This window comes from Schistocerca piceifrons, chromosome 4 (genome assembly GCF_021461385.2).
Source record: "Schistocerca piceifrons isolate TAMUIC-IGC-003096 chromosome 4, iqSchPice1.1, whole genome shotgun sequence".
Taxonomy (NCBI): domain Eukaryota; kingdom Metazoa; phylum Arthropoda; class Insecta; order Orthoptera; family Acrididae; genus Schistocerca; species Schistocerca piceifrons.
Window position 1 is genome coordinate 617,637,309 of NC_060141.1, and position 13,692 is coordinate 617,651,000.

The 13,692-nt window shown below is 38.8% G+C and overlaps 1 protein-coding gene across 1 annotated transcript in view; it reads right to left on the reverse strand.

Annotated features, from left to right (window-relative positions):
- LOC124796061 (protein eyes shut-like) overlaps positions 1-13,692 on the reverse strand; it is a 227,585-nt gene that overhangs the window by 115,176 nt on the left and 98,717 nt on the right. The window contains 5 exon segments of the mRNA XM_047260149.1: positions 2,469-2,782; positions 3,050-3,085; positions 5,246-5,326; positions 6,042-6,134; positions 10,519-11,500. Of these exon segments, the coding sequence (XP_047116105.1) occupies positions 2,469-2,782; positions 3,050-3,085; positions 5,246-5,326; positions 6,042-6,134; positions 10,519-11,500 (1,506 nt within the window).

Genomic DNA, 13,692 nt, shown 5'->3' on the forward strand with positions numbered 1-13,692 from the left:
AATTATTTCTGCACGAAGACACATAAAGTGATGTATTGGGGGAGAGGGGTCCAGATTAAATTTAACAAGCTATCTGACCACTCCAGAATTACATAACCTTTCACTCTCCACCAGAACGTGCCCTGTTTTGAATCTTCTTCGTAGATTAAAACTGTGTGCCCCATAAGCTGTGGCTACATCAATCCTTGACATCATCACTTCATCCACAATTGGTAATCCAGCAATGTCTGCAACACAGCTTCAGAGAAACTCGTAAAGTGGAACACAGGTACTGGCAAAATTCAAACTGTGAAGGTGAGTAAAGAGCTGTACCTGGATACCTCAGTCACTAAAGGCTTCAGTCTTAAAAGGTTAGGTTCCAAGTCTGAATCCCAGCATGCTATACGGTTTTAATCCAGCAGAAAATTACAAAACAGTGTACATTCCACTGCAGAGTGCAATTCATTCTGGGAACAAACCCTAGGCTGTGACGAGACAATTTCTCTGCAATATATTTTCTTCCAGCAAGATATACAGGAAAGCTCCTTTGAATTTTGGAAAGTAGAAGAAAGACAGTTGCAGAAGTGAAGTTCTGTGGGAAGGTCAAAACTCAGCCAGTAAGATCACTGCACATGATGAAATGCAAGGTTCTCAGTTCAATTACCAGTCCAGCACACAGTTTTAATTTATCATGAAAAATCCAAACAATTTTAGAAGACAAGAACGATTTCATCTGCCACAGCCTATACAAATATGAACCCTATGAGCTATTGTTCAAATACGGTATTGCAGATTCCTTGTCCTGGGAGAGTAGAATGTGTAGTATGTAGTTTATTCATCTCATAACGTACAGTTACAAATCAAAGATTTTTGTACTGGAGACACGTCAGCTTATTATTTTATAAAAATAAGGTTACAATAGTTAACATAGTTCAGCAGGCATTTCTGCATTTTTACACATGAACAACTTAACAAGAACTTGTATAATACTTACGCTCATTTTGCAGCTTGGAATACAATTTATGCAATATATTAACAATTTATTACACAATACATACTCTTTATTGTTTCTGTTCTTTTCAAATTGCCATACTGTCCTGCATGAGTTCTTTAATGGAATAATAACATTTTTCCACTATTGTATTAAAAACCAATCTGTTTAGTGGGTCAAAATCCATATTTAAAAGATTTATGTTATTTAATTTATTGGAAATTTTTAATCCCATGTACAATGGTGTTTGAGTGTAGAGTTTTAACTTATGAGAGAAAAGTTTGAAGCTGTGTCTCTGTGACGAGTACTGTAATTGTGGTTGAAATGAAAATTGTCAAGTGAGTTTTGATTTTTATATATAAAAAAAAAAAATTTTATAGATGTACCCAGAATGAATGGTTAGTATTTTTAATTTTTTACGTAATGGGCAATTTGATGTTCTTTTTTGGACTAAACACATGTTTCTTATGTTTCTCTTTTGAAGTGTAAGTAATCTCGGGCTGTTCGTAGAGTGTCCCCAGAAAATTATTCCACATTCAATATTCTCAAAGTAGCTGTGGCAGACTATCTTCCTGGTACCATAAGGGTGGAACCAGATAAAACATTCATCACATAAGCTAGGCTGTTTAGTTAGTTTGCTAAGAAGTCTACATGTGCCTTCCAATTTAAATTTTTTTCAAGGTTTAGACCTAGAAATTTTACATAACTTGCTTCAGTCATTTCCTGATCACCCTGCACTATTTTTATGGTAGATGCTGATGTTTCAGTGCTGAACTGCACTAATTGTGTTTCTGTGACATTGAGTTTTAATCCATTGTGCTGAAACCATAATTCTAGGTCTCCCATTATATTTTCCACAGTATCATGAAATTGATCTAAATTGTCATTTTCAATTAAAACCGAGGTGTCATCTGCGAATAAAAGGGAGTCAACATCAATTTTTAAAGGTAAATCATTTATGTACAGCTGAAAATGATAAGGTCCTAAAATTGAGCCCTGTGTGACCCCTGTAGAAAAGTGTTCCCAATCCAAGAATGATTTTTTTCCATTTGAATTTAGAATAACTCTCTGTTTTCTTTGTGACAAATAAGATTTGAACCATGTCAATGCCCTGTCCACAATCCCATACCTCTCTAACTTGTGTAGAAGAAGTAAGTGTCTGGCTGAGTGGATTAAGTTATCAACTTTCTGCACATGTAGTTGAAAATGACTAACTGATGGTCTATAAAGCCATAAAGGAGGACTTTTCCCTTTATTTTCTAAACTGACAGTTATCTTTATGTTTTTGGTTATGTCATTATGTACTATGTGTGTGATTCAACACACCAAAAATTGCACAGATCATTGTGTTTCAAGAAACCTCTAACCTTATTCTTGACCCAGGTTGTATTCTGTATGAAAGTATTCTACTTCTTGCAAAAGTAAAATGTTGAACTTTATATAACTGTACCTTCATTGTTCCATAGTACAGACATCTCTGAACTAATTTTTTACTCACATTGCTTGCACTTTTAAATCATATCCATTGTTAACCAGACTTCGGACTTCTGTGAAAAGCATGGTTTGAACTCCACAAGAGAATTGGAAATTGAGTAATCCATCTTCAATGTAAACAGCCATATAAACATTTGATGTAAGTTGAGCATGCAGCAGAATACCACTCAGCACTAGTGTTCGTGCCTGGACTTCAATTTTGGCACCTGTTTTTTCAATAAGGTGGTGTGTAACGAATGAATGCTCTCTGAATGCAACTGTATCATTTCCTGTGTACACATCACATAGAGGCCCAGTCCATTCAGACTTACATTTGCACTGAAACATGAGAAAAAGCTCAATATTAAATCACATTTATTTTATTATACCATACTTCCACTACCTTATATTAAAAAGTGAAGAATTTGAATCATTCTGAATAGTAAATTGAATAGTTTTACAAAATAACACCAAAAATCTGTGCAGTTTATGAGAAAACTTTATGTTACAACATAGTCTTCTTATGAGGTGTTGTTAAAGTAAGAGGTTAACTTGAACGGAAGGAAAAATATAAGACTTATTTTAATTTTGTTTATTTATTTATACACCTGTGGATAACAAATACTGAATAGTTTTCTCCAACTGCACGTGAAAAACTTATGTAAATTCATTGTAAGGAAATAGTCATGTAAATTTTATATATATATATATACACACACACACTCCTGGAAATTGAAACAAGAACACCGTGAATTCATTGTCCCAGGAAGGGGAAACTTTATTGACACATTCCTGGGGTCAGATACATCACATGATCACACTGACAGAACCACAGGCACATAGACACAGCCAACAGAGCATGCACAATGTCGGCACTAGTACAGTGTATATCCACCTTTCGCAGCAATGCAGGCTGCTATTCTCCCATGGAGACGATCGTAGAGATGCTGGATGTAGTCCTGTGCAACGGCTTGCCATGCCATTTCCACCTGGCGCCTCAGTTGGACCAGCGTTCGTGCTGGACGTGCAGACCGCGTGAGACGACGCTTCATCCAGTCCCAAACATGCTCAATGGGGGACAGATCCGGAGATCTTGCTGGCCAGGGTAGTTGACTTACACCTTCTAGAGCACGTTGGGTGGCACGGGATACATGCAGACGTGCATTGTCCTGTTGGAACAGCAAGTTCCCTTGCCGGTCTAGGAATGGTAGAACGATGGGTTCGATGACGGTTTGGATGTACCGTGCACTATTCAGTGTCTCCTCGACGATCACCAGTGGTGTACGGCCAGTGTAGGAGATCGCTCCCCACACCATGATGCCGGGTGTTGGCCCTGTGTGCCTCGGTCGTATGCAGTCCTGATTGTGGCGCTCACCTGCACGGCGCCAAACACGCATACGACCATCATTGACACCAAGGCAGAAGCGACTCTCATCGCTGAAGACGACACGTCTCCATTCGTCCCTCCATTCACGCCTGTCGCGACACCACTGGAGGCGGGCTGCACGATGTTGGGGCGTGAGCGGAAGACGGCCTAACGGTGTGCTGGACCGTAGCCCAGCTTCGTGGAGACGGTTGCGAATGGTCCTCGCCAATACCCCAGGAGCAACAGTGTCCCTAATTTGCTGGGAAGTGGCGGTGCGGTCCCCTACGGCACTGCGTAGGATCCTACGGTCTTGGCGTGCAATCGTGCGTCGCTGCGGTCCGGTCCCAGGTCGACGGGCACGTGCACCTTCCGCCGACCACTGGCGACAACATCGATGTACTGTGGAGACCTCATGCCCCACGTGTTGAGCAATTCGGCGGTACGTCCACCCGGCCTCCCGCATGCCCACTATACGCCCTCGCTCAAAGTCCGTCAACTGCACGTACGGCTCACGTCCACGCTGTCGCGGCATGCTACCAGTGTTAAAGACTGCGATGGAGCTACGTATGCCACGGCAAACTGGCTGACACTGACGGCAGCGGTGCACAAATGCTGCGCAGCTAGCGCCATTCGATGGCCAACACCGCGGTTCCTGGTGTGTCCGCTGTGCCGTGCGTGTGATCATTGCTTGTACAGCCCTCTCGCAGTGTCCGGAGCAAGTATGGTGGGTCTGACACACTGGTGTCAATGTGTTCTTTTTTCCATTTCCAGGAGTGTATATATACATATATATAACACGCAGAATATGCCGTGAGGGTGAGAATTTGCAGCTATAAACTACAATGCAAATGCCACCTCCTATGTCAGAGTGGCTTGAAGAAATTACATTAAAAGTCATTTTGAACAATTTAAATGTATGTTGATTTCATATTAGAACAACTACTGCTGGTAGTATGTTCGGATGATGTTCTAGAGATATCTGGGTGATGGAGATGTGACAGTGCATGGCCAAGATAGCAGTGACAGATGGTTTACATATCTAGCATCTCCCTGGCTCCAGACTATCATGGAATCCCAAGTAGACAGTGTTCAGCTATGGATATTGTATTGACAGAATACTGTTTAATGATATATATTTTCCTCTGTTAGGAGATATAATGAAGAATAATCTTGATACATTAGCTATGTAGGTGACCATGATGAAGCAACACTGGCAGGCATCACATTTTGCTTAATAAAGTTAAGTATGTGAAGACTTTACCATTGTATTGCAGTTTGGAGTACACTATAAGCTCAATGGTTCTTTCAGAGGCAAAGTTTGCTATGAAATCTATGTCTGAGTTACGGTTACTGAATGTCAGAAGTCTGGTGACCTTAGTGAAGCACATGGATCAAAAGTTAATCAAAGAGAGATAAGTTTAAATATTCTATCATACATTAAAGAGGCTTCCCTGAAGCCCAGGCATTCTGTCATACATGATGACTGTGACAGGACCTGAAATAAATCTCAAGAGCATCTAATCAAATGAAGAATTAATTTTGAAAGCAAAGAAATAATACAAGAATGAAAGATGTCACTAACACAGAAGACAATTCAAATTTTCTTGGTGAAAAAAAAAAAAAAATACACAAGGAATAAATGATTAATTGATGACTGAAGTTTCATTAGCTATTTGTAGTGCATTCATTGTGTTGGTACAAGAGTGGTTAAGTGAGCTGAAATGCTACAAAAAGCTAAAGAGGGCAAAGAATTTTGAACACCAATTAATTAACAGATTGTGTTCAACTGAAACTCAATAATACTTAGATCAGCAACTACTTAGCAACATCTAAATATTGTCGTAGTTAGCATCTGGAGAGCAAGTTTTCAGAAACATAGAGGTTCCTATTAATAATTAATGAAGAAGTAATACTATCAACTGATGATCACTGATTGGATTGCGAGTCTATGAAGAGATGATTCAGGGACAATACAGAGTCAAAGAAAATGATACGCAACCAAGTACTAGTATGACATGTTACATTAGTAAATGAGTGGCACAGTTAGGAGGACAGTAGACAAGAAGAAAAGGAGAGAGGGATAAACATTCCGTTAATTTTATCGGTGCATATTTGCAGTTTTTGCAGTATTTTAGAATCAGAATGGCTTTATGAAAAATAAGTTAACTTTAGCAACTACAGTAGAGTTAATAGGCAAAACAATCACTGCCAGAGAGACAAGGGGTATGTTACTGGTGTGTTCTTTGATCCTGAAAAGGCTTTTGACTGTGTCAATATCTCCATGTTACTTGACAAGTTGTGCAACTTCAGTATTAGAGGAACTGGCTACAAGTTGATAAAATTGTATATGAGCAACAGGGAACAATTTGTCAAACAACAGAATCTCCAGATTGGAATATCAATAATATAAGGAATAGATAGATTGCTACCCACTATAAAGATGACAGACATGAAGACGGTATCTGTTTTTTCGGACAGGTCTGAAAGAACAGGTACCATTGGTGATTGTGCAGCTCTTGAAGAATGAAATTACAATGAAATCCAGACCGTTAGCGTCTTACAGGCATTGATAAATATTAATGGGGACAGTAGAAAATGTGTGTGCCGATGGGGACTCGAACCCAGGATCTCCTGCTTACAAGGCAGATGCTCCACCCAACTGAGCCATTGAGGACACAGAGGGTAGTGCAACTGCAGGGTCTTATCTCTGATATGCTTCCTGGGAGACCCACATTTCCAACTTACTGTCCACACATTACAATTGTAGTGCCCCTGTCCACTATACTTATTACTCGCTGCAGTCAATCTACCAATTCCCGTAAGAGTTTGAGAAATGTGAGTGCCACTGAAGAAGATCATTGGCCGGTAAGCCTTATCTATATGAAGATGATATTTGTTCTTTCAGACATGAAAATTATCAAACCAACTAAAAAGAATTTTAACTGAAAATTCATTTTATTTTCTAGATGAGTTCTTCATCTTTATGAAAACTGATTTGTAAGTATGTCAGGCTCATAGACTCAGGTAATTCACAACCAATCTAATGAATATAAACAAATTTGTAACACTGTTTCTTATATATTAACAATTGTAAAATTTATTGTTAAACACAAAACTTTAGTTTATACATTGTAGACTGAAGTATTCAGAAGAAGAATCTGTGCAATTCCCTGAAACTATATTCTTTCTAGGGGTTAACAACAATATAGAAAGGACAGAGTGCAACTCAACACATAGAGGAAGCATTAGAGTCACAGACAGGCACAATGAAAGAAACTGCTAAAATAATTAAGCTTTCGAACACAGTTTTCCAAAAAAAGAAAACAAACACACATTCACACAAGTGCAAATCCCACACACACATGGCCACTGTTTATGGGCACTAAGGCCTGACTGTAACTGCATCTGATGTGAGCACCAATACACTGGTGTGGGTGTTGGGTTTAAGGAGGAAGCACAGGGTGAGGACAGGGAGGGATCGCAGGGTAGGGTTGGGGGAAGATGCTGTGCTGCCTGTATGAGTGTGCAGGGACATGGTGGGGACAGGAGAAGGTTGCTAAGTGCAGTGATTGAAGGTTGTTCTGTGGAGGAGGGAAGGGGGAGTTTGAGGAGGGAAGAAAGTGGAGAGAGGAGAGCCATAGAGGAGGAGACAAGACTAGTAGGTGTGCTGGTGGGATAGAAGGTGTGTGTAGTGCTGGAGTGGGAGCAGGGAATGGGAGCTTAGGTGTGAGGACAGGGGATGATGAAGGCTGAGGCCAGGGGGTTTCACAGGAATGAAGGATATACTGAACAATTTAGGAAACCTGGTGTTGGTGGGAAGAATCCAGATGTTACAGGCTGTAAAACTCATTCAATTAAGCACATCACGTTGGGCAACATGTTCAACAACCGTGTCGCTCAGCTCTCTCTCAGCCACAGTTCGGCAGTGGCCATTCAGTCAAAACCCTGTTGGAGAATGTGATTCAGTTGCTTCAGTCCTGGGCAATACTGAGTCATGAGAGATGTGCTTCTTTGTAGCCAGAGAGTGAGTATGTGTGATCTGGTATGTAACCGGAGAGACAAGGCATGGGAGATATGTTTCTGGACAAGGTTTGGAGGGTAATTTTGGCCCATAAAGGCAACAATGAGACACTTGTCATATTTCCAGAGGGACTGCAGAAAACCAGTCAATGATAATTTTAATTCTTTCTCTTTCTGTATGTATGCTCCTTCTGTATGTATGCTTGGATTAATTATAATACTAATGTCACCCATAAAAAAATAATTTTGCTTATATGTTACGCAGAAGATCATTTAGATGTATGAGAAACAATAAAAGGTCCAAGATTCAGCCTTTGTGAACCCCATTCATGATTAGTTCCCTGTCAAAACAATCTCTCCTAATCCCATTGGTTGGATTACTAAGAGCAACTTTCTGCATTCTTTTGGATAAATAATACATTATCCATTGGTTGGTTAGACCATCATTCTACAAAACCTCATTTTATCTACAAGAATATTGTGATTTACAGTCAAATGTGTTGGAAAGGTTGCTGATAATACCAACCGATGCTATTTTTTTTTTATTTAACGCTTGTCAAATTGGTGAGTGACTGTGTGAATGGCTTTCTCAGATGAACAACTTCAATGAAATACAAACTGTGATTTACTAAGAATACTGTTGTTGCTCATGTGGAATACTATTCCAGAATACATTACCTCAAAAATTTTGGAAAATAATGTCAACAGTCACTAGTTATTGAGATCTGCCCTATCACCACCTTTCTTATAGAGGGGTTTAACAATGGCATATTTCAATCTCTCTGGAAAGATGACTTGAGTTAGTGATGGATTACATATTTCAAGTAATACAGGACTTACTGTATGGGAACAAATCTATAGTACTCTATTGGAAATTCCATCAATAGCTGATGACTTTTTATTTTTGAGAGAATGTATAATTTTCTTAATGTCGAAAGGAGAAATTGTTTTCAGTATTTTTGAGACAGATTTCCTGATCCTAGTATTCTTCTCTGTTTCTACTTTCACAATATCCAATACATCAGACTGTCTTATAAGGCTACCATTTTTCAGAACTTTTGTCTTGGTAATTATATTTTAATCTAGCATCTTGTTATTCCTAACATATTCAGTACGCTATGGATGTGTGAATGTTTTCATATGAGAACTTAGTCCCATGAAGATTGAAGAAAAGGCATTACAAGCATCACTGGCATATGTTATTGACAGCAGTTCTGCCCCGGACCCATTACTCAGATGATTTTTAAAAAATATTCAAAGTTTTGTGCAGAAAAATTTAGGTATTTGTTTCTTTCAATAGCACGGGAGAAGTTTTGAGCACAAGAACACTGTGCTTCAAAAGCCCTAAATCTGTTTTTTATTTCTACTTTTGGAGATTCTACATTAGAAAGAACATTGTCAACAAGAGTTTTTGTATTATTTGCTATTCTTATGTTTTCAACGGTAAATATACCAACAGAGAAGTAAGAAAGACATTTTGACATTACAATATGACAAAGGAAACAAATCTAGCTTCAATAATGTAGCAAATTAAATTATACATAGCACAACAATTAGTAGTACAGTATTTCCAAATTTTTTGTCCTCTTCTGTGCAGCACTTTAAAAAATTGCCAAATGATAAAAGATACGAGTTGTGTGAGAAAAGTAACAAGACTGATTTTTTTTTAAAAAGTTTTTATTTTTTTCAAGCAACAATACTGGCCCCTTCAAAGTAGTTCCCTTCAGTAGCTATACACCAACAGAACTCTCATTCTTGGAAGCAGCACTGAAAGACTTTAACTGATAGGGCCATTAACATGTCAGTCACATTATTTTGATTGTTCTCCAGAGTCCCAAAATGACATCCTTTTAAGATATTTTTTAATTTTGGGAACAGGAAAAAGTCACAATGACTCAAGTCAGTTCAATAGGGAGGCTGTGGAACAACAGGAATGCCTTTTCATGTCAAAAGTTCCATGATGGAAGTGGCCATGTGACATGGGTTATTGTCATGATGCAGCATCTGCTTCTCTGCAACGTCCAGTCTCACTCAGTTCACCCTTTTCCTGAGTCGTTCATGGATACCTTTGTACATCACTTGGTTGACATCTTGATCTGGAGGAGCACTCTCACAACAGCACGCACACATTTAACATTTTCGTCAGTATTGAACCTGAAGGCCCCCTGAGTGACGTTCATCTTCAACATGTTCCCAGCCTTCCAAAAATGATTTATGCCAGTGAAAAACTTGTGCTCGTGATAAGGAATATTCCCATAGGCCTGTTTCAGCTTTTCAGAGGTCACACTCATGGATTCCCCAAACTTACCATAAAACTTGACAGTATAAATTAGCTCTAAATTCCGATATTCCATTGTCGGCATTCAACACAGCACTGCCAGATTTCTAGTAGTGTGTCAGTCTCATTACTTTTTTCATATACCTTATTTACAACACCAGCTAGGCATAGTTAAAAGCAGTGCTTTCCAAGCTAACTTTAGGGTGAACAACTGGTGCTGAGTACACAATGGCTAAATTTCTCTTTAATTTACTGTCCAGAGAGTATTACAGTTGAGGCATGTCTGTTATTTCCTGCTAAAACTAATTTTTCTTTATCATCACATATCTTGTATTTTTGTGCTACATCATAAAAAGTATATATTTAAGATACTTATGCTACTCCAAAGCAAGAAAAGAGACTTATACATACCTGACTCCCACCTTCAAAATATGTACAAGTTCCTCCATGGAGACAAGGAGTAACGGAGCAGTCTGGTATTTTTGCAGTTGATGTGTACACTTCTGTCTCAGCAGATGGAATAACTTGAGTGGCAGTGGTATATTCCAATTCTGTTGTATCTAAGGCACTTATATCTGAAGTTGGAGCAGTAGTCTTCACAGTTTGCAGTACTGTAAATATACCATCACTGAATGTTTCTACACCTACAGAAGTGAGAGATATGCTCTTTGTTTCATCTGTTTCTCCTGAAGGAGGTGGCAGTGTTACTTTTTCTGTTGTAAATGGTCCCGTTGTATAATAATCTGGTGGTATTAAAGTTGACTTCTCTTCAACTGAAGGCAGTGTTGTTATTTCACTAACCATTTCAGTATATGAAGGTACAGTCAATGTCTGAACACTTACTGGTTTTAATTTCTCAGTTGTAATATTTGTTCCTAACATTTCAGTACTTGTCAATGTTGAACTTTCAGTCTGTGGTGTAGTTCTGGAAGACTTCTCTTGGTACACTGTAACATCTGTAAACATTTGTTTTGCAGTAGTTGTACTCAGTTCAGTATCTGGCACCGCTGTTTCACTTGATGATGTAAAATATGAAGATATTGGTTCAGAAGGTGGATGAGTTGAACTAGTGCCTGCCATAAATGAAAAAGTAGATGAGGAAGGTAATACTGTCTCTGTGAATGTTGGAGCTGTAGTGTGAGAAACCTTTCCTTCAGCAAGTGTGGTAGATTTAGGTACAGTTCTGTCAGAAGAAAATGCTGAAGTCAAATATTCAGTTGAAGCCACAGTTGTAGTTTGTGTAGGAAATTCACTTGTTGATGGCAATATGAATGAGCAATTCAAATGCCCAGGTGAAATTATAAGGCACTCACAGATTCTTCCAGTAAAATTGGGTGGACAAGAGCAAGTGAAATTATCAATACCATCTAGGCACGTACCACCATTCAGGCACCTGTTAATAAATAAACAAACAATTAAGCTATAGAATATGGTTACCTTCTCAAAGCAGGAATTTGGGAAAGATAAAGTTTCACATATTTGCAAAGGTTGTTCATAATATGAAGTAAGTAAGTATAACTATTAATATTGAGCCTTATACATCACTCATTCAATTTAAAATTAACCTTTTGTTTCACAAAAATGAGCATAAATCTCAAGTCAGAAATTTTTTTAACATTAAACTCATATTTCATAATTTCATTCATTCATACCATCAATAAATGAGAGGAGATTGTATGAGCACTCTAAGCAAAATACTAGTACCAATTTTATTATCTACTTCAGAACATATAAGCAAATACTGAGACAAGTTTTTAATAATAATAATGCATAATTCCAAAATAAAAGTAAAGGAACCTGGCAAAATACAGAAAGGGAAAGAATTGTAAGATCAGTTAATCACAGTAATATAGAGCTGATTATGAATGATAACAAACTAACTGACTTCAGACAAGTGGGCAGTGCTTTCAACTATTTTACAAGAAGGACTAAGGGTGGTGGGAGGGTGGGCATCCAGGTTAGGAACTTGAAAAAATGGCATTAAACTGGCCAAAGAAAAGAGCATATAACTCAGTAAAAGGTTCACCTAGGGGAAATATGGCCAGGCAGCCAATGGCTTGGTGGTATCATTTGTGCTAGGATGTCAAGAATCAAGGAGTGAAAGCACACTGCACGTCAACAGTTGGTAGCAGACAGGAGTGCCTCAACATAGCATCATCTCACACTTCCTATTGGTGACTACTGTAGGCAAGTTTTGCACACTTACTTCACTATTCAACTGTGCTGAGCCCTGCACTACAGCCTGTGCAGCTATAGGAACAGCCTTTACATTTAAAGCAAATCGCAATAAATTTTTCTGATATCGACCAAAGGGGTGGACCTTGTACATGTTATTTCTTAAAAAGATTACAGCACCTGATAAATACACATGACAAGCGAGCAGACAACAAGGGAATCCAGCCCAATCACAATCTTCATGGAAATATATTATTCAAGTATCCAACAGCACTGGAGGAACTGTCTAAAATTATAAAGGGATTTACCTAATAAATATTCAGTGGGTGCATGCTGTCACCATAGCTAGTGCAATATTTATTGTAAAACCACTATCAGACACAGCAGATTCATCATTTGAGATTGATTTATCTCCAAACAGACTAAAAACCGCAAAAGTGACACCTCTGCTAAGGAGGGTGCAAAACATGACATTGCTAACTATAGGTCAGTTTCAGCTTTGCGAGGCTTCAGAAATTATGGAAAAAATGTTCCTTCAAGGATTAACAGCCTTCTTAAATAAAGAAATGCTGTTAAATGACTTGCAGCATGGGGTCAATGCAGTCAGTAATGTTTTACCTTTTTAAGATGGATACCAACAGCACTGGATGATAAATAATATGTATCAGGAGTCTTTCTTGATCTTACATTGTCCATTCACATAAATGTAGCCACCATCTATGTTGAACATCAAAGTGCAATAACTACTCAGAGATGGCAGATGGCAGCACTATCAGTGGAAGGTATATAAAGTGTGTCAGGGGGACACAGAAAACAGTGCAGTCATTGTCGTAATGTGAAAATGGAGCATTTATCTGACACCCAAAAGGGCAAGATCATTGGCTTTTGTGTCAAAGCTGAAAGCATTTCTGAAATGGCTAACTTTGTACACTGTTCACATGCCACTGTGATTGAAGTATACTGTGCATTGCAAAACGGTGCTATCCAAATCCAGTGCCAATACAATTGTGGTGCAGCAGGGGCCACAGATGAGAGGGATGAACAACAGCTGCAGAGATGTTTACAGGTAAATAGACATGCAGCTGCTAAGCAACTGACTGCCCAAAAGAACCAAGGGGCTACCAACAGTGTTCCCTCAATGAAAGTTCAGTGAATGTTGCTGTGTATGTGCCTCTGCAGCAGGCACATGATTCATGCACCCACCCATTCTGACTGCTGCTCATCACTTACAAAAGGCTGGAATTCACAAGTCAATACCACAACTGGATGTTCACTGAGTGGTGACAGTGGGTTTAGCAGATGAATCATGTTTTGTGCCCCATCAGACAGGTGGCCATTGGTGTGTATGGCGTTAACCATCTGAAAGCAAATACCCAGCAACAATCGTTGGGAGGGTCTAAGATGGAGGAT